The sequence below is a fragment of the Mustelus asterias genome, chromosome 17 (genome assembly GCF_964213995.1).
Source record: "Mustelus asterias chromosome 17, sMusAst1.hap1.1, whole genome shotgun sequence".
Classification (NCBI taxonomy): domain Eukaryota; kingdom Metazoa; phylum Chordata; class Chondrichthyes; order Carcharhiniformes; family Triakidae; genus Mustelus; species Mustelus asterias.
Window position 1 is genome coordinate 82,591,285 of NC_135817.1, and position 19,362 is coordinate 82,610,646.

At 44.6% G+C, this 19,362-nt stretch overlaps 1 protein-coding gene across 1 annotated transcript in view; it reads left to right on the forward strand.

Annotated features, from left to right (window-relative positions):
* The window catches only part of ncam2a (neural cell adhesion molecule 2a), a 543,279-nt gene that overhangs the window by 441,131 nt on the left and 82,786 nt on the right, over positions 1-19,362 (forward strand). Inside the window, exon 21 of the mRNA XM_078231910.1 lies at positions 6,338-6,459. Coding sequence (XP_078088036.1) covers positions 6,338-6,459 — 122 coding nt within the window. The remainder of the gene's footprint in view (positions 1-6,337; positions 6,460-19,362) is intronic.

Sequence of the window (19,362 nt, forward strand, 5' to 3'; positions counted from 1 at the left end):
CACCACACCTGCCCCATGGTAATGAAGATCCCACCTTTGCAGCCACATTCTGATGAGGCGGGCTGAGCCCGGAATTTTCCTGACTCCTGCTATCCCAGCTCAAGGACAGAAATCCAGACCTTAGTACATCCTACCAATGTATAAATCCAGAAGTAGACTGGGTTGCTCAACTCTGTCGCAGATTTACGAGGATGTAACCTGCGAGTTATAGCAGGGTCGGGGAGGGGGGGGGGGGGGGGGGGGGGGGTGCGGTCGAGACAACATTGTCAATGCTGGAGACAGCTGGCCCTCAGTTTGAGGGTGAGGTCTACTCAGGGTGGCAAGTTTCTGCCATGGGTCTTCATGTGACTGAACAGGCTGATTCTCAACCTACACATCTTTGAGCTCACGGGCAGGAGGTCTCACAAGGGAGTAAGACCGGGAGTGAAAGATTTGCTTCTGTTTTATTCATTCTCTGCCACCACTCTGCCTCATCTTTTAGGGAGGACGAGTAGGTGGCCTTGGAGAGGATATGGTCTCAGCAGCTCAGCTCCGCTCAGCGCGAAATGAGGTTGTGGGCAGACAGTTGAGATGGAACCAGTCAATTGGGAATTTAATTTTTAGCAGAGACTGAAGGCAATGGCTTCGGCCATCTCAATGTTTAATTGGAGGAGATGTCAGTACGGGATGTCAGACGAGGATAGAGTCAGAGAGTCACAGAGGTTTACAGCTTGGAAACAGGCACTTCAGCTCAACATGTCCATGCCGCCCTTTTATTAACACTAAGCTAGTCCCAATTGCCCACATTTGCCCATATCCGTCTATACCCATCTTACCCATGTAACTATCTAAATGCTTTTTAAAAGACAAAATTGTATCCGCTTCTACTACTACCTCTGGCAGCTTGTTCCAGACACTCACCACCCTCGGTGTGAAACAATTGCCCCTCTGGACTCTTTTGTATCTCTCCCCTCTCACCTTAGACCTATGCCCTCTAGTTTTAGACTCCCCTACCTTTGGGAAAAGACATTGACTGTCTACATTATCTGTGCCCCTCCTTATTTTATAGACCTCTATAAGATCACCCCTAAGTTTCCTATGCTCCAGAGAAAAAAGTCCCAGGCTATCCAGCTTCATTATAATTTGAACCATCAAGTCCCGGTAGCATCCCAGTAAATCTTTTCAGCACTCCTTCTAGTTTAATAATGTCCTTTCTATAATAGGGTGACCAGAAACTGTACACAGTATTCCAAGTGTGGCCTTACCAATGTCTTGTACAACTTCGACAAGATGCCCCAACTTCTGTATTCAATGTTCTGACCAATGAAACCAAGAATGCCAAATGCTTTCTTCACCCTGTCCACCTATGACTCTACTTTCAAGGAGCTGTGAACCTGTACCCCGAGATCTCTTTGTTCTATAACTCTCCCCAGATGCCCTACCATTAACTGAGTAAGTCCCACCCTGGTTCAATCTACCAAAATGCATCACCTCGCATTTATCTAAATTAAATTCCATCTGCCATTCGTCAGTCCAGTGGCCCAATTGATCAAGATCCTGTTGCAATCCTAGATAACCTTCTTCACTGTCCACTATGCCACCAATCTTGGTGTCATCTACAAACTGACTAACCATGCCTCCTAAATTCTCATCCAAATCATTGATATAAATGTCAAATAACAGTGGACCCAGCACCGATTCCTGAGGCACACCACTGGTCACAGGCCTCCAGTTTGAAAAACAGCCCTCTACAATCACCCTCCATCTTCTGTCATCAAGCCAATTTTGTATCTAATTGGCTACCTCACCCTAGATCCCATGAGATTTAATCTTATGCAACAACCTACCATGCGGCACCATGTCAAAGGCCTTGCCAAAGTCCATGTAGACAACGTCGACTGCGCTGCCCTTATCTACCTTCTTGGTTACAACAGTATAGCGGAATAGCAATATAGCAAATCAGAAGATGTGGAGGTTCCAAGAGAGGTGATGGTGAGGTAAAGCTCAGTCCCTTCAGTACACATGTAGAAACTGGGTTCAGATGGTGTGCCAAGGAATAGTATGCAGATGTGAAGTAAGAGGGAACCAAAGATAGGAATTTGAGAGGTAACAGTGTGGAGTGGGAAGAGACTCTTTGGCTTTGACGAGCACATCTTGAAGTTGTCTAAAAGAACAACATATTGCAAGTTACTGCTCTTCCTTTAGGAGCTCCCTGCAAACCCTTTCCTCTCTTTGCCATGGTGCCTTCTTGGGTGCTTTTGGTTTAGTACGTTGAGCCATTGAACAGAAGCTAAGGTCTACGTCTCTCTTTTTCTGTGTCTCGCTGGCATTGACTTCAGAGCCGACTTTACAGAGTAACATTGGTTCCCCGTCCGAATGCAAAGAGATCTAGTGAAGACAAGTGATGAGCTGCCTTCCTTCTCACTCCGTTATTGTGAGTGAGCACGTGCATCCTACTGATCTCTGGTTGTCAAAAACACACGCTACTGCCAAAATAATAAAGCCCGACGATTCTATTTTTGTGTTCTGCTGCACATCTGATTAAATTATTTGGATCGAACAAACCTGGAGTCAGTTCAATGTTAATGACTATATACCCCGTTGCCAAAATAATGGTCTGTTGGGATCAGACCTGATATCAACCGCAAATAAAAGCAGTCAATTTGTAAATCATTGTATCACAGCTCATTGAATTCCTCATTGTTCAATGTTTCAATCAGAATAAAAAACAAAAGGAAAAGAAAATCAGAAAAACACACTTTATACAAAGTAGCTTAGTTGACTGAAATGTGCTGCTGCCTTGAGATGTTATTTGGCAGTTAATCAATGGCATTTAGTGTGGGACACGATGAAATGTAGATGTATTTGATGGGAATTAATTGAAAGGGGTTTGGTCCATTTAATTCGAAACCTTGTAATTCTGGGAAATGTTGGGCCAGATTTAATGAGGTGGTGCGGCGGGGCAGGGCTGATGGTGAACTGTTAGCTTTTGCCCTCATCGTCCCTCTGAAACTGACTGCTGCTTCAGGACACCGAACATGCGCAGATTAGCACAGAAATCCTGAGATTGTGGTCCCTCATTTTGGGCTCCGACACAAGCTGTGACATGGCTCCTCCAACTAATTTCCTTCGGGTTCTCCAGTTTCCTCCCACAGTCTGAAAAAAGTGCTGGTTAGGTGCATTGACCATGCTAAATTCTCCCTCAGTGTAACGAACAGACGCCGGAGTGTGGCGACTAGGGGATTTTCATGGTGGCACAGTGGTTAGCACTGATGCCTCACAGTGCCAGGGACCCAGGTTCAATTCCCGGCTTGGGTCACTGTCTGTGCAGAGTCTGCATGTTCTCCCTGTGTCTGCGTGGGTTTCCTCCGGCTGCTCCGGTTTCCTCCCACAGTCCAAAGGACATGCTGGTTAGGTGCATTGGCCGTGCTAAATTCTCCCTCAGTGTACCAGAACAGGCGCCGGAGTGTGGTGACTCGGGGATTTTCACAGTAACTTCATTGCAGCGTTAATGTAAGCCTACTTGTGACACAAATAAATAAACTATTAGCTTTCAGAAAACTTCTCCTGCTCCCACATTGCCATTGGAAATGCCTTAAAATGTTCCAACAGATTGAACTGAGGTTTTAACATGATGTGTGCGATAACTATTGCCTTGAAAAATAATATGAGAAATATTATTAAATGCATCCATTGTGATTAATTAGTAGGTTTATTAACCATTTTATCAGAGTTTTTAATAGAAAATTTCAGCTTCTGCCTTCATCCCATGTGTTTGTCCCAAACTTAATTAGATTTATGGAATAATTTTTTTCATGCTTTTACTTTACTGATTGGCTGCCTGTGAGAATTCTTTTTTGTGGTTGGGAGGGCTGCTTGGATAACTTGATGGCACCACTGCAGCTTCATGGTCAGAATCCCCAGTCAATAATGTTGCAATCAGTTGGAATAGCACCTCAGAGTAATACAGCTGGAATCCTGGCCAGGGCTCACTCGACCGTGCAACAAGGATTACTTTGGGGTCAGTGGCGGGCACCCTTGCATTGCTACTGACTGCCAACACAAGGCTATTATTATTTGAGATTGATTTAGATCTGGTTGGTTCAGTGGACTTTGTACAATGTGAGTGGATGGTTTGTACCAACTTTTACAGATGCACCATAGAAAGCATTCTTTCAGGTTGTATCACAGCTTGGGATGGCTCCTGCTCTGCCCAAAACCGCAAGGAACTGTAAAAGGTCATGAATGTAGCCTAATCCATCACGCAAACCAGCCTCCCAATCCATTCCCACTGCCTCGGCAAAGCAACCAGCACAATTAAGGACCCCATGCACCCCGGACATTCTCTCCCCCATCTTCTGTCGGGAAAAAGATACGAAAATCTGAGGTCACGTACCAACTGACTCAAGAACAGCTTCTTCCCTGCTGCCATCAGACTTTTGAATGAACTTACCTTGCATTAAGTTGATCTTTCTCTCCACCCTAGCTATGACTATAACACTACATTCTGCACTCTCTCCTTTCCTTCTCTATGAACGGTATGCTTTGTCTGTATAGCGCGCAAGAAACAATACTTTTCACTGTATGTTAATACATGTGACAATTATAAATCAAATCAAATCAAAATACAACTGAAGTGAGTAGGGAAAGATCATCTACCTGAATGCCTTCTTTCCCTCCCCACAGGTACTGATGAACTTTTTCAGTATTTTCTGCTTTAATTTCAGATTTCCAGCATCTCCAGTATTTTGCTTTTTGAATAGGGAAGGGTTTCGTCCATTGGAATCTGCCAAATGAGCTTTGCATGAGTTGCATTTTGGTCAATTTGAATTCCATTCAGTGCAATTAGAATGAGAAATAGTTTGGCCCACTACAATTTTATCTAAGAAATTGATGGAAAGAGATTGGGTCTTCTTGAACCTAGAGGTGGAATAAATAGTATTGTTTTCACTGGAAAGACAGAGGCTGAGGGGGAGACCTGATAGAGGTCTACAAGGTTATGAGAGGCATGGACAGGATGGATAGTGAGAGGCTTTTTACCAGGATGCAAGTGTCAATTACAGCACCCTTCCACCACTATTCTCTGTCTTCTATCAGACAGTTCTGTATCCATCTAGCCAGCCCACCAGGAATTCCATGTGATTTTGGTTTTTGTACTAGTCTGCCATGTGGGACCTTGTCAAACACCTTACTAAAGTCCATATATACTTCATCCCCAGCCCTTCCCTCATCAATTTTCTTTGTCACCTCTTCAAAAAACTCAATCAAGTTGGTGAGACATGACCTTCCCCATACAAAACCATGCTGCCTGTCACAAACTAGTCCATTTTCCTCCAAATGTGCATATATCCTGTCCCTCAGTACCTTCTCCAAAAGCTTCCCCACCACTGATGGCACAGGTTCAAGGTGAAAGTTTGAAGGAGATGTGCGGGGGAACTCATTTACGCAGAGAGTGGTGGGTGCCTGGAATGTGCTACCAGAGGAGGTGGTGGAAGCAGGCACATTAGCAACATTTAAGAGGCATCTAGATAGGTACATGAATAGGGAGGGAATAGAGAGATACAGACCGCGTAAGTGCAGATGTTTTTTTTTCTAGTTTAGTTGGGGCATCATGATTGGCACAGGCTTTGAGGACAGAAGGGCCTGTTCCTGTGCTGTACTTTTCTTTGTTCTTTGTATAATGAGAGTGGAGGAGATATCACAAAGTTCCAGTGAAACTTTATATTAAAGCTCTCCATCTGATTGAATCCTGATGTCAGCTTGAGACATGGATGGAAAGAACAGCTGAGAAATCTACATTCTATCATTCAGCGGCAGAATGTGTTGGATATGTAAATAAAACAAAGCTATTCTGTTGTATGAGATCATTCAGTAATGATCTTTCCTCTGTCACAGTGCTGGAGCATGGTGTTCTTGTCACCCCCACTTTATGCCAAATCAGTGCAAAACCATTTCATACTATGTGACAGTGTTTATGGAAGACATTGGAGGCTGCCATTGTACCCGACAACATTCACTGATGTTTTCTCTCTGCCATTACTAGTGTTACTTCTAACATAACGACACCATAAAGAACCTCTTGTATCGGAAAATGTGCAAAAGAAGCCAAATTCTGAGTGGAAGTTGAAAGTGCACAGAGGCACCTGTCAATCACAGCCAATCCTAATATAATGGAAGTCAAACTGCATTGATTGTTGATGATCACGAGGCCTCCAAGTGCTTATTTTCTAAAATAATATCATGCTCAGAGCGCAATTATTTACAATCTCGGTGTAACATCAATACTCTGAGAGCTCCGAAAGGTCTTCTCCATGTTCGAACTCATCATTAAAACTCTTGTCTTTTTATCAATTCGTAGAAGAGCCCAGTCCTCCGACAGTGCAAGGACACAGTGGCAACGGCAAGAACTACAAACTGGTTGTGACAAAGCAAGATGACGGAGGATCACCCATCCTAAAATATGTGCTCAAATACAGAACCGTGAGTACGCTGATATGCTACTGCTTAACCACAGGGGAATTGAAATGATGAGATAAGTAAGAACCTTGATGGTATTCAATCCGTGTACCCCCGAGAGAGAGCTGACAGTGTTAACTTGTGAGTTAATGTGTTATTTAAAACTGCAGAGAGATAAATGTCAGTGCAATTTAAACCCAAGTTGACTGGATCTACACAGCAGATGTTACGCTCTACTTTTAGCTTTGGGGCTGATTTATGGCAATGAGCCCCAAGCCCACATTCGACCCTGGTGAGTCCCAGGGATGTTTGGATCCGGAGACACCCTCCAAGAATATTATTTTTAAATCCAGTGGTGGGTGTTTTGCCATCCCGCCCGCCATGGGAATTGTAGCGGGCGGCGGGGGTGGGAGGGGGTGTTGGTGGGGCAGACCATGCAAAGGTCCATTGACCTCAGGCAAGATTTTCCAGTTTTGGGGTGAGCGCGGCTGGAAAATCCCGCCCAGTGTGTCTATATAGGTCACCTTGTTAGTGCACCTCTAATTTCCTGATTTGCCTCCTGCCCGATACTACATCTACTATGAGCAGAATTATTTCTACCATTGTTTTCTACAACTTGCTGCACCCAAATTGATTCCATATCTCAATTTTCTGAGCTAAGATCTTTTCTCGCTCCTGTCGTTATCCAGTCCTTCACTATCAGGGCAACTCCTCAACTCCTGCTCCTTTACCATTTTTCTGATCTATTCTAAAATGCAGATTCTCAACCTTGGTCACTCTGCAACTACATCTCTATTATAGCTGTGTGATAAAACCCATTAATTTCTATTTGCACTGTTAATCCACTTAGTTCATTATGAATACTTCGCACATTCAAATATAATGCATTTGGATTTGTTTTTCATGTTACCGAGAGTTACCATTGTTACTAATGCTCCATTATGTTTGTTAAGCTCTCTGTTTTCCACCCTTACATAAGATATAGGAGCAGAATTAGGCCATTCGGCCCATCGAGTCTGCCCTGCCATTCGATCATGGCTGATATGCTCCTCGTCCCCATTTTCCTGCCTTCTCCCCATAATCCTGCAACCCATTACCAATTAAAAATCTGTCTAACTCCTTAAATTTACTCACTGTCCCAGCATCCACCACACTTTGGGGTAGCGAATTCCACAGATTCACAACCCTTTTGGAGAAGTAGTTTCTCCTCAACTCTGTTTTAAATTTGCTATCCCTTATCCTAAGACTGTGACCTCTCATCCTAGAATGCCCCACAAGAGGAATCATTTGCTCCACGTCTACTTTATCCATACCTTTTATCATCTTGTATACCTCAATCTGATCTTCTCCTCATTCTTCTAAATTCCAGATAGTATAGACGTAATCTGTTCAATCTCTCTTTATACAACAAACCACTCATCCCTGGAATCAATCTAGTGAACCTCCTCTGAACTGCCTCCAATGCCACTACATCTTTCCTCTAATAAGGGGACCAAAACTGTGTACAGTACTCCAGGTGCGGCCTCACCAATGCCTTGTATAGTTACAACAATACTTCCTTATCTTTATATTCTATTCCTTTAGCTATAAATGCCAACATTCCATTCGCTTTCTTCATTATCTGCTGTACCTGCATGCTAGTTTTCTGTGACTCATGAACGAGGACACCCAGATCCCTCTGCAGCGGAGCACTCCGAGGTTTCTCCCCATTTAGATAATATTTTGCCTTCCCATTTTTCCAACCAAAATGCATGAAGTTACATAACAATAGCAACTTATATTTTTATTGTGTCCTTAACACAATAAAATCTGTCACTATGCTACACAACAGCATCAGAAAATAATAAATGGCACAAAGCCACTAAGCATTACATAGAGTTTGCAGCACAAATATAAGGCATTTGAATCTATGCTTGCAAAAGTCTCCTCCAGTTCGATTTCATCTCAGCACATCAGCAGTTCGTTCTACCTGTTACATTTCAATGCTGAATGGTGAAAAACAACCTAGTCATTTATTGCGGTGGAATTACAACTATCTTGGACCTCCATTCAGTGAGATATGAAAGCTGGTAAGTGCCGCGCAAACCAAATCTCAAAGGGAAACTTGGCAAACTGTTACAACTCTTTTCTTTTCATCCCGCCCACCTCCACCACCTCCCCCCGCCCCCCCCCGCGACCCCGAGAAGATACGTGTCCTGAAGTCAGAAGCCACAAATTCCAATAAAACTTTTAAATGTTAAATTAAAACAGTTCTTAAGAAAACAAAAACTTCAACATGCAAGATCAGATTTACACAGCTAAAATTGGTTTTACAGAACATTCCCCAAAAAGATTTCTTACTTGGTTAGACTCACAAATTTACACCCATTTAGCCAACAATCCTTTATAGATATTTAATTTTAAAAATCCAGTAACAATACCCCCAAAGACAAAGCTACTGTCACTTAGGTAGGGTATATCACACAATATCTCACTCCCCTCTTCCAATTTCATGATGTGGAGGTGCCGGCGTTGGACTGGAGTGGGCACAGTAAGAATTCTCACACCACCAGGTTAAAGTCCAACAGGTTTATTGGAGCTGCTCCTTCATTGGACACTGCATTTGTCCACTCACCTGAGGGGAAGTTAAAAGTTATGGCATATCCACACCCAAAAGTGATACATGAGAACCTTGAGAACTTGTCTTCCCTCAGTGCGACTGCGATTAATTACGGATAAGACTGCCGATCAAGGAATTGCTCAACTAATTAACTTCCTATTGTCTGCCAATAAAGTGCTTGGAAGTGGAATTTGTGTCAAAAACAGGTCACCCACTGGGGACCAGGAACGAGATATCACACTACAGCGAGGCTTAATTATCAATAAGTGGCAGATTTGATTAGTTATTTGTTTAAACAGTTTTTGGTGTGTGTTCTGTATAGTTCAGAGCATTTATGAATAAGTTCTCCAACTCACGATTCAGAGAGAAGTTTGACATTGGCCGGAATTCCTCACTCTCTTACGCTCTGCTACAACACTCAGCCAAATCTCCATTCACTGCAGCAGAACTGGAGAATCCCAGCTACGGGCAAGGTTGGAGAATTCCAGCAATTATTTTGCAAAACCTCCTTCTCGTGCAATATTGTGTTTTTTTTGGAAGGTGGAGAAGTTTTCTCCAATTTGTCCTCTGACTGAAACCATTTAAAAAGAACATTTCGGCCCCATGTTCTGCCATTCAGTGGCTGACCTATACCTTAACAACATCAACCAGCTTTGGTTCCATAATCCCTCATATCCTTACTCAATAATAGTCTGTCCAACTCAGTTTTGAAATATTCAGTTGACCCCACCTTCTTTAACAGCGATTCCAGTTTTCCATGATTGTTCATGATTGTACATACTTCCTGTATCACCCCCTGAGTTTGAATTGTAAGGTTATTCCCTTTGGGTTCCCTCAGTAGAAGAAATACATATGCACGGATTCAATTTAATTTGGATATGGAACTAGCTCAGTCATAGAAGACAGAGGGTAGCAGTGGAAGGGTGCATTTCTGAATGGAGGGCTGTGACAAGTGGTGTTCCTCAGGGATCAGCGCTGGGACCTTTGCTGTTTGTAACATATATAAATGATTTGGAGGAAAATGTAACTGGATTGATTAGTAAGTTTGTGGACAACACAAAGGTTGGTGGATTTGCAGATAACGATAAGGACCATCAGAGGATACGAAGGATATAGATCGATTGGAGACTTGGGCGGAGAGGTGGCAGATGGAGTTTAATTCAGACAAATGTGAGGTAATGCATTTTGAAAGTCTAATACAGATAGGAAATATACAATAAATGGCAGAACCCTTAAGAGTATTGATAGGCAGAGGGAGCTGGATGTACAGGTACACAGGTCACTAAAAGTGACAACGCAGGTGGAGAAGGTAGTCAAGAAAGCATACGGTATGCTTGCCTTCATCGGCTGGGGCATTGAGTTTAAACATTGGCAAGTCATGTTGCAGCTTTATAGAACCTTAGTTAGGCCGCACTTGGAATATAGCGTTCAATTCTGGTTGCCACACTACCAGAAGGATGTGGAGGCTTTGGAGAGGGTGCAGAAAAGATGTTGACGGTTTGGAGGGCATTAGCTATGAGGAGAGGTTGGAGAAACTTGGTTTGTTCTCACTGGAACGATGGAGGTTGAGGGGCGACCTAGAAGTCTACAAGATTATGAACGGCAGGGACAGAGTGTATTGTCAGAAGCTTTTTCCCAGGGTGGAAGAGTCAATTACTCAGGGGCATAGGTTTAAGGTGCGAGGGGTAATGTTTGAAGGAGATGTACAAGACAAGTTTTTTACACAGAGGGTGGTGGGTGTCTGGAACTCGCTGCTGGGGGAGGTAGTGGAAGCAGATACGATAGTGATTTCTCAGGGGCGTCTTGACAAATACATGAATAGGATGGGAATAGAGGGATACAGTCCCCGGAAGGGTAGGGGGTTTTAGTTCAGTGGGGCAGCATGGTCGGTGCAGCTTGGAGGGCCGAAGGGCCTGTTCCTGTGCTGTAATTTTCTTTGTTCTTTGTTCTTTGAAAAAGCAGTGCTCCAAAAGCTCGTGATTCCAAATGAACCTGTTGGACTTTAACCTGGGAGGTCTAAGGTGGCCACTCCACCAAAGCTGGCAACATTTAAGCATTTTTTCCTTTCTTTCATCTTGATTCCATTGTCCTTATCCTTCTTTGAAATGTACCTTTCCCAGAGTATAACAATCATTACTGTATTCCCTACTGCCACCACCTTCAGGTCAAATAAAATTTAATAACTTTGTCTTATTTATTTATGACCTTTTCCAATTTATTGAACCCTTTTTACTTCCCTTTGAAATGTAACAACTGAACATTATAAGCCTTCTTTATCTCCGAATGTAAATTTTTACCCATTGTTTATTTACTCATTGCAGATTCAACTTGGCTATATTTACTTCAAGTGCCTGCCTTTCATTTCAAGAGCCCTTTAATGTCCTCAACCTTGTTGATACCTAGTCTCCAGTTTAATTAAATTATCTGTGCACAGACATACACAGACACATACCTGATGAGCCTGCTTCACAGAATAGCACAATCTCAAGATATTCTTTACAATTTAAATAAAGCACATACAGTGGGTGGCACAATGGTTAGCATTGCTGCCTCACAGCACCAGGGACCCGGGTTCAATTCCGCTTTGGGTGACTGTGTGGAGTTTGCACATTCTCCCTGTGTCTGAATGGGTTTCCTCCGGGTGCACTGGTTTCCTCCCACTGTCCAAAGATCTGCAGGTTGTGTGGGTTGGCCATGGTAAATTAACCCTTAGTGTCCAAAGATGTGTTGGTTAGGGAGATTAATGGGGAATTTGGGTTAGGTTGAGGTGTTCCTGGGTGGAATACTCTGTCAGCTGGTCAGCGCAGGTTCGATGGGATGAATGGCCTCCTTCTGCACTGTAGGGATTCGATGGTTCTACTCTTTAAGAGCAAATTCCATTCTCCACACAGACTTTAACATCCGAGACAGGATCTTCCCCCCTTTAAATCCATGCTAATTGCCAACCTATTCCTCCAGCAACAAACCTGGAGATGTCTAAATTGTCAGTTAACATGCTAATGAAGAACATTTTGTCAATCAAATGCATTAAAAAGAGTTTAATTACAGAACTTAGTAAAACTAAACAACTATAGCATTACTTCCTTGTTAATAAGACTCGGTGGTAATGGCGCATTTGTGCTAATTGGGTTACTTAAATAGAATTACACAGCATTTGCAGCACAGAAACAGATGGATTTTTAAAATTTAATTTATTATTGTCACAGGTATTGGGATGCAGTGAAAAATATTGTTTCTTGTGTGCTATACAGACAAAGCATACCGTTCATAGAGTACATAGGGGAGAAAGAAAGGAGAGGGTGCAGAATATAGTGTTTCAGTTATAGCTAGGGTGTAGAGAAAGATCAACTTAATCTAAGGTGGGTCCATTCAAAAGTCTGATGGCAGCAGGGAAGAAGCTGTTCTTGAGTCAGTTGGCACATTTCTTATTCCTGATGAAAGAAGGAAAAAGGAACCAGGTGGCACAGTGGCACAGTGATTAGCACTGCTGCCTCACAGTGCCAGGGACCCGGGTTCAATTCCCAGCTCGTGTGGAGTTTGCATATTCTCTCTGTGTCTGCGTGGGTTTCCTACGGGTGCTCTGGTTTCCTCCCACAGTCCGAAAGGCGGTTAGGTGCATTGACCCGAACAGGCGCTTGAGTGTGGTGACGAGGGGAATTTCACAGTAACTTCGTTGCAGTGTTAATGTAAGCCTTACTTGTGACAATAATAAATAAACTAATCTGAACTAAACTTTACGTGGAAGAGAGTATGTCCGGGGTGCGTAGGGTCCTTGATTATGCTGGCTGCTTTTCCGAGGCAGTGGGGAGTGTAGACAGAGTCAATGGATGGGAGGCTGGTTTTGCGTGATGGACTAGGCTTCGTTCGCGACCCTTTGTAGTTTCTAAGCTGTGGGGGCTGACTCAAAATCAAGGCTGAAATAGGGAGACGATTGAACAATAGAGTCAAGGCTTATGGAAAATTGGAAAGTGAAGTTGAGACTAGAATGGATCAGCCACAATCTTATTATATGGTGGAGCAGGTTCGAGGGACCATACAGCCTACTCCTGCTCCTACTTCTTATGCCAGCATCTGTACATTGCGAAGGCCATCTCCCACATAATTTTGTTTAATTCCATTAGCATATCCTTCGTGTATTGGTGCATCCTTGCTAAAATGATTGTTTGCCATGCTACATTCTAGCTCACATGGCTGCTCGGATATGATGCTTTATTGATGAGATGGCTTTTCAGAAGTTATACCACAGACCGTAATGTAAGTAGGAATGAACAATTCACAGACTCATTTGTGCTGCTTCAGGCAGGAGGAGGTGAGGAAGAGAGATGGGACATGTGCACCGTTCTGCACTGCCCTCCACTGCTTGAAATTGTATACAGTAGTCGTGTCTACGAGTTTTTGCCAAGGTACAACTTATAACCAGTTGCATTCTCCACTTCTTATACAAATGGCGCATTCAGCATTCCGGAGCTCCGGTTTAGAAAAACTTCCAAATCTGCCCAGAAGCAAAATAGCCGGAGTGACAGACATTGCAGATCCCTTGGCAGATTTAAATATTAGATCCACTTTGCACTTGGCAAGTATCTTTTCAATTATCCCACTGTTCCCTGCTTTCTCAGGAGACTAAGGAAATTTGGCATGTCCGCTATGACTCTCACCAACTTTTACAGAGGCACCATAGAAAACGTTATTTCTGGTTGTATCACAGCTTGGTATGACTCCTGCCCTGCCCAAGACCACAAGGAACTACAAAACATTGTGAATGAAGCCCAGTCCATCACGCAAAACAGCCTCCCATCCATTGACTCTGACTACACTTCCCGCTGCCTCGGCAAAGCATAATTAAGGACCCCGCGCACCCCGGACATTCTCTCTTCCACCTTCTTCTGTAGGGAAAAATACACAAAAGCCTGAGATCACGTACCAAGCGACTCAAGAACAGCTTCTTCCCTGCTGCCATCAGACTTTTGAATGGGCTTACCTTGCATTAAGTTGATCTTTCTCTACACCCTAGCTATGACTGTAACACTCCATTCTGCACTCTCTCCTTTCCTTCTCTATGAACGGTATGTTTTGTCTGTTAAGCGCGCAAGAAACAACGCTTTTCACTGTATACTAATACATGAGATAGAACCATAGATAATAATAAATCAAATCAAATCGAAATAAGGACAGGTGACCAAAAGCATCTTAAAGGAACCTCTTAAGTGAGAAGTAGAGGGTTTTATGGAGGGAATTCCCTGAGCCTTGGAAGGCTTGCAGGACTAGAGGAGGTTACAGGTAACGGAGAGCTGGCATTGTGGAAAGATTTGAAATCAAGAAGCAGAATTTTTAAGCTGGGGCGTTGCTGAACTGGCAGCGACTTCTCTTCCAGGAAAGCCTACCCTGAAGAAGTACTGCTCTTCTCTCCGACAGGATTTCCAAATGTCTCTCTCTCTCTCTCTCTCCCCCACCCCACCCCCCTCCCCCACCCCAACCTCTATCCATCCTCACTGCTTTCCATTTCTCTCTTAGTACTGGAGCAGCTCTTTTCTCTCCTCACAGATGCTGCCAGATGTGCTGAGATTTTCCAGCATTTTCTCTTTTGGTTTCAGATTCCAGCATCTGCAGTAATTTGCTTTTATTTTTGGCAGCCATGACTAGCCTTTCGAAACACTTCATCATGATGGATGTCAGAGCCACCGGCCGATAGTCATTAAGGCACGCTGCTTGGTTTTTCTTCGGTACCGGGATGATGGTCACCTTCTTGAAGCAGATAGGGATCTCAGATTGTTGTGAAGAGAAGTTAAAGATGCCTGTGAATACCCCTGCCAGCTGATCCGCGCAGGATCTGAGTGCATGCCCGGGTACCCCATCCGGGCCAGTCGCTTTCTGTGGATTGACCTTCGAGAAAGCTGCTCTGACATCTGCAATGGTGACCCCAGATACAGGTTCATTTAAGACTTCCAAGGTGGAGGGCATGCTCATGCTGACCTCTTGCTCAGAATGGTCGTAGAATGCATTGAGCTCATCAGGGAGGGGTGCGTTGGAGCCGGCGATTTTACATGCCTTCATCTTGTAGCCTGTTATGTCTTGCAGACCTTGCCATAGTCGGTGGGGGTCCGCATGGCTAGCCTGGAACTCTAGCTTGGTCCGGTGTATTGTCTTTTGGCATCTTTGATGGATCTCCTTAGATGATATAAAAGCAAAATACTGCGGATGCTGGAATTTGAAACCAAAAGAGAAAACACTGGAAAATCTCAGCAGGTCTGGCAGCATCTGTAAGGAGAGAAAGGAGAGCTTTGACAAAGGGTCATCTGGACTCGAAATGTCAGCTCTTTTCTCTCCTTACAGATGCTGCCAGACCTGCTGAGATTTTCCAGCATTTTCTCTTTTGGCTCCTTAGATCGTATCTGGCTTTCTTGTATAGGTCAGCTCTGTCCGTATAGCTGCAAGAAACAATACTTTTCACTTTTTTCCTATACATGTGACAATAATAAATCAAATCAAATCAAATCAAAACTAGTGAGGGGCAAGCAAGTGGTGAGATATGCAAAATTTTGGATGAACTCAAGAGAAATCCAGGTGGGAGAGTGGCTGGTAGTGCGTTGGAACAGTTATGTCTAAAGACAACAAAAGCAAATATGAGGGTTTCAGCAGTAGATAGCCAATTACAGAGAACACCAATTCTAAATGGCAAGAGAATCAATGGCAACATGAGGAAAATCCTCTTGAAGCAGCGAATGGTTAGAATCTGGAATGCACTGTGTGATGGAGGTAGATCTCATCATGACCTTTAATTGCAGAGCTACAGAGTGGGGAGTGGGAACAGCTTAATTGCCTTGGCATGAGCTGGCATGGACATGATGGACAGAATGGCCTCCTTCTGTACTGTAAGCACTTTATGATGTTGGGTGAAGTAGACGGCCAAGGTGGTGGGGCGGGTATGAGGTCAAAAACTCCAATCAGTTTCAACCAAGACACAATATGGTGCACGGCAAAGTTCAACCTGAGAATGGGCCAGAGGAAGTAGCTGTGGAATGGAGTCAGTGTTGGTGGCTGAAAGCACCCGTCTCCACCAGCTTTTACCTGCTTAGTTTGTAGTGTGTCCCTTTAAGGGGTGAGTGATTGGCGGGGGGGGGGGCGGAGGGGGGTGGTGTGGAAATCACATTGCCCATCGGGCCAAATCGTGGTGAAGCTTGTGAATCAAAGAACAACAAAGAACAAAGAAAATTACAGCACAGGAACAGGCCCTTTGGCCCTCCAAGCCTGGATCGTCCATGATGCCCAACTGAACTAAAACCCCAACCCTTCCAGGGACCATATCCCTCTATTCCCATCCTATTCATGTATTTGTCCAGATCTCCCTGAAAACTCACTATCGTATCTGCTTCCACTACCTCCCCCAGCAGCGAGTTCCAGGCACCCACCACCCTCTGTGCAAAAAACTTGCCTTGTACATCTCCTTCAAACCTTGCCCCTCGCACCTTAAACCGATGCCCCCTAGTAATTGACTCTTCCACCCTGGGAAAAAGCTTCTGACTATCCACTCTGTCCATGCCCCTCATAATCTTGTAGACTTCTATCAGGTCACCCCTTAACCTCCGTCGTTCCAGTGGGAACAAACCAAGTTTCTCCAACCTCTCCTCATAGCTAATGCCCTCCACACCTGGCAACAGCCTGGTAAATCTTTTCTGTATCCTCTCCAAAGCCTCCACATCCTTCTGGTAGTGTGGTGACCAGAATTGAACACTATGGGCCTGATTTTACCAACAATTTGCGCCCGAATTGGGCGGCCCGGCCGATTAGCATGCATTTAAATCAATTTAATGAACTGCCCGCCCAACTGTACCATCAAATCCCATTTTGCCTTCTTCTGTTTCGTTCCGGATCCGCGCTTTTAGCAACCTGCAAAATAAAAATCCGAAGCCGATTTTTATTTTGCAGGGGAACCTCCAAAGTGGATTCAGAGCCTGCAACAGCTCTCTGACCCAGATCATCCTCTGGGAGTGGGGGGGGGGGAGGAGGATGGGGTGGGTCAGATCATCCTCTCGGGGGTGGGGGGGGAGGAGGAGGGGGGCGGCTCAGATCATCCTCTGGGTGGGGGGGTGGGGAGGAGGGGGGTGGCTCAGATGTATCTCCGGTTGGGGGGGAGGAGGAGGGGGCGGGTTGGATCATCCTCTGGGGGGGGAGGGAGGCGGGTCGGATGGATCTCTGGGGGGGGGAGGAGGGAGGCGGGTTGGATGGATCTCTGGGGGGGCAGGGGAGTCCGTTGCCACTCTGCGGGCAATCGGTGGGGAGGGAGGGGGGCAGGGGTGTTCGCTGCCACTCTGCGGGCGATCCCTCCTCCCCACCAGAGGAACGAATCCCTCCTCCCGGAGTGGACGTGCGGCCTGTACCCTTCCTGTAGAAACACATTTTAATAAAATAAATGGATTAGATCATAAATAAAAAACACAACTTATTAATGACATCACAATAATATGTGCATTTGTCAAAGTTCCACTGATGTCAGCACCAGTCAAGCAGTCCAGTGATGGTTGTTTCTCAAATCCAAAATGTTGAAGACTACTTTTTCTTCCAGAATTTGCTATAATTGTCAACTTTAAATTCATCTTCAAATTGCTCCTTTTTCATTCTAGCTCTTTTGGGAACACGTTTGCGCATTCTTGCTTTCCTTTCAGCTTCTGGCAGAAGGGAAACATCGACTGGCATCATAATAATTTTTTTAGGCTCCTTGGATCGGATATTGATAGTGGACCCATCAGGTCGAACCAGCAAAACAGGATACAGCCTGGCATAGACCTGCCTTCCAAAGCGACCTACTGATGTTCTATTCGAATTGTTCCGCATGGGTACGCTGGACACAGGATACACAGCAGGAAGCAATCTTTCAGAAACATTTAGCTGTGAAGAAGGCACAAACCGCCACAGCCGCGCACTCCAGCCCAGCGCCCGGACGCGCTTTTTCAAATTTTTTTCAAACTGCGCATGTGCAGTTCCGAGCTCCGACCGTTCCGGCAGCGCTAAGCCCCGCCCACAGCGCGGATCAGACTGGAGCCGGCTGAAAGCGTATGGGCGCGCTGGAAAGCGGATTTCGAGGTCGGATCTGTACTGCGCCCAGATTCGGCACTTAGAATCAAAATGGTAAAATCGGGCCCTATATTCCAAGTGTGGGCTAACTAAGGTTCTTGAAAGCTGCAACATGACTTGCCAATTTTTAAGCTCAATGCCCCAGCCGATGAAGGCAAGCATGCCGCATGCCTTCTTGACTACCTTCTCCACCTACGTTGCAGGTGACCTGTGCATCTGTACATCCAGATCCCTCTGTCTATCAATACTCTGCCATCAAGAGGAATCATTATTTGTTCGGATGTTGGGGGAGAATCGAGAGCAGGAACGTGGGCTTTTTGGCAGTGGGGGTCGTGGAGTTGGGAAGCATTCTTACCTCTACCTTGTATATAGTTATTTGCCCCTAAATAAACCCGTTTGTTTAGCTGCCTTGTTGGACATCGATTCCTTACACTTTGATAAATCTTCTCAACAGGCAGCGAACTGTGAACAATAACGCAACAAGTACAGCAGCCTTTTGTTGCAGCTCTGTGAGGTGTTATGGTCCTGGCTGCTTTGTAATGCCTCTGAGATGTTGCATTGTCCTTAACCTGCACAGGGCTGATTAATTCATCCTTTTCCATTCAAAACAAGATTGAGGTCAAGGGTGTTGCATTGATTGATTTAATTCCATGGAGTGTTTCTGCTGCCGTGCCTGATGGGGTGCATTAGAGAAAGATATCGTACAAATGTGCAATTTGTTTGTATTTATCAATAAAATGAAAAGGCTGATTTCTGGTGGTAGAGATTAAAAGGAACCCTCTGGTCAGTTCGGTCTCAGTTTGGAAAAAGCAAATAAAGCAAGACTTGCATTTCTGTTGAACATTTTATGACCCAGGGACATGCCCCCGAAGCACTTCAGTGTCAATGAAGTGCTTTTTGAAGTGCAGTCACTGCTGTAATTTAGAAACAGGTAGCGATTTTCACTCAGCAAGCTTCCACAAACAACAATCTGCAAATGTCTCGATAATTTGGTTTAGTGGTGTTGATTGAGGAATCATTGTTTGCTGGGATGTTGGGGGAGGATTTCTCTGCTCTCCATTGAAATAAGTTAAGTTTAAGTTTATTTATTCATCACAACTAGGCTTACCTTAACACTGCAATGAAGTTACTGTGGAAACCCCCCAGTCGCCACACTCTGGCGCCTATTCAGGTACACTGAGGAAGAATCCAGCATGGCCAATGCACCCTAACCAGCAAGTCTTTCAGATTGTGGGAGGAAACCGGAGCATCCGGAGGAA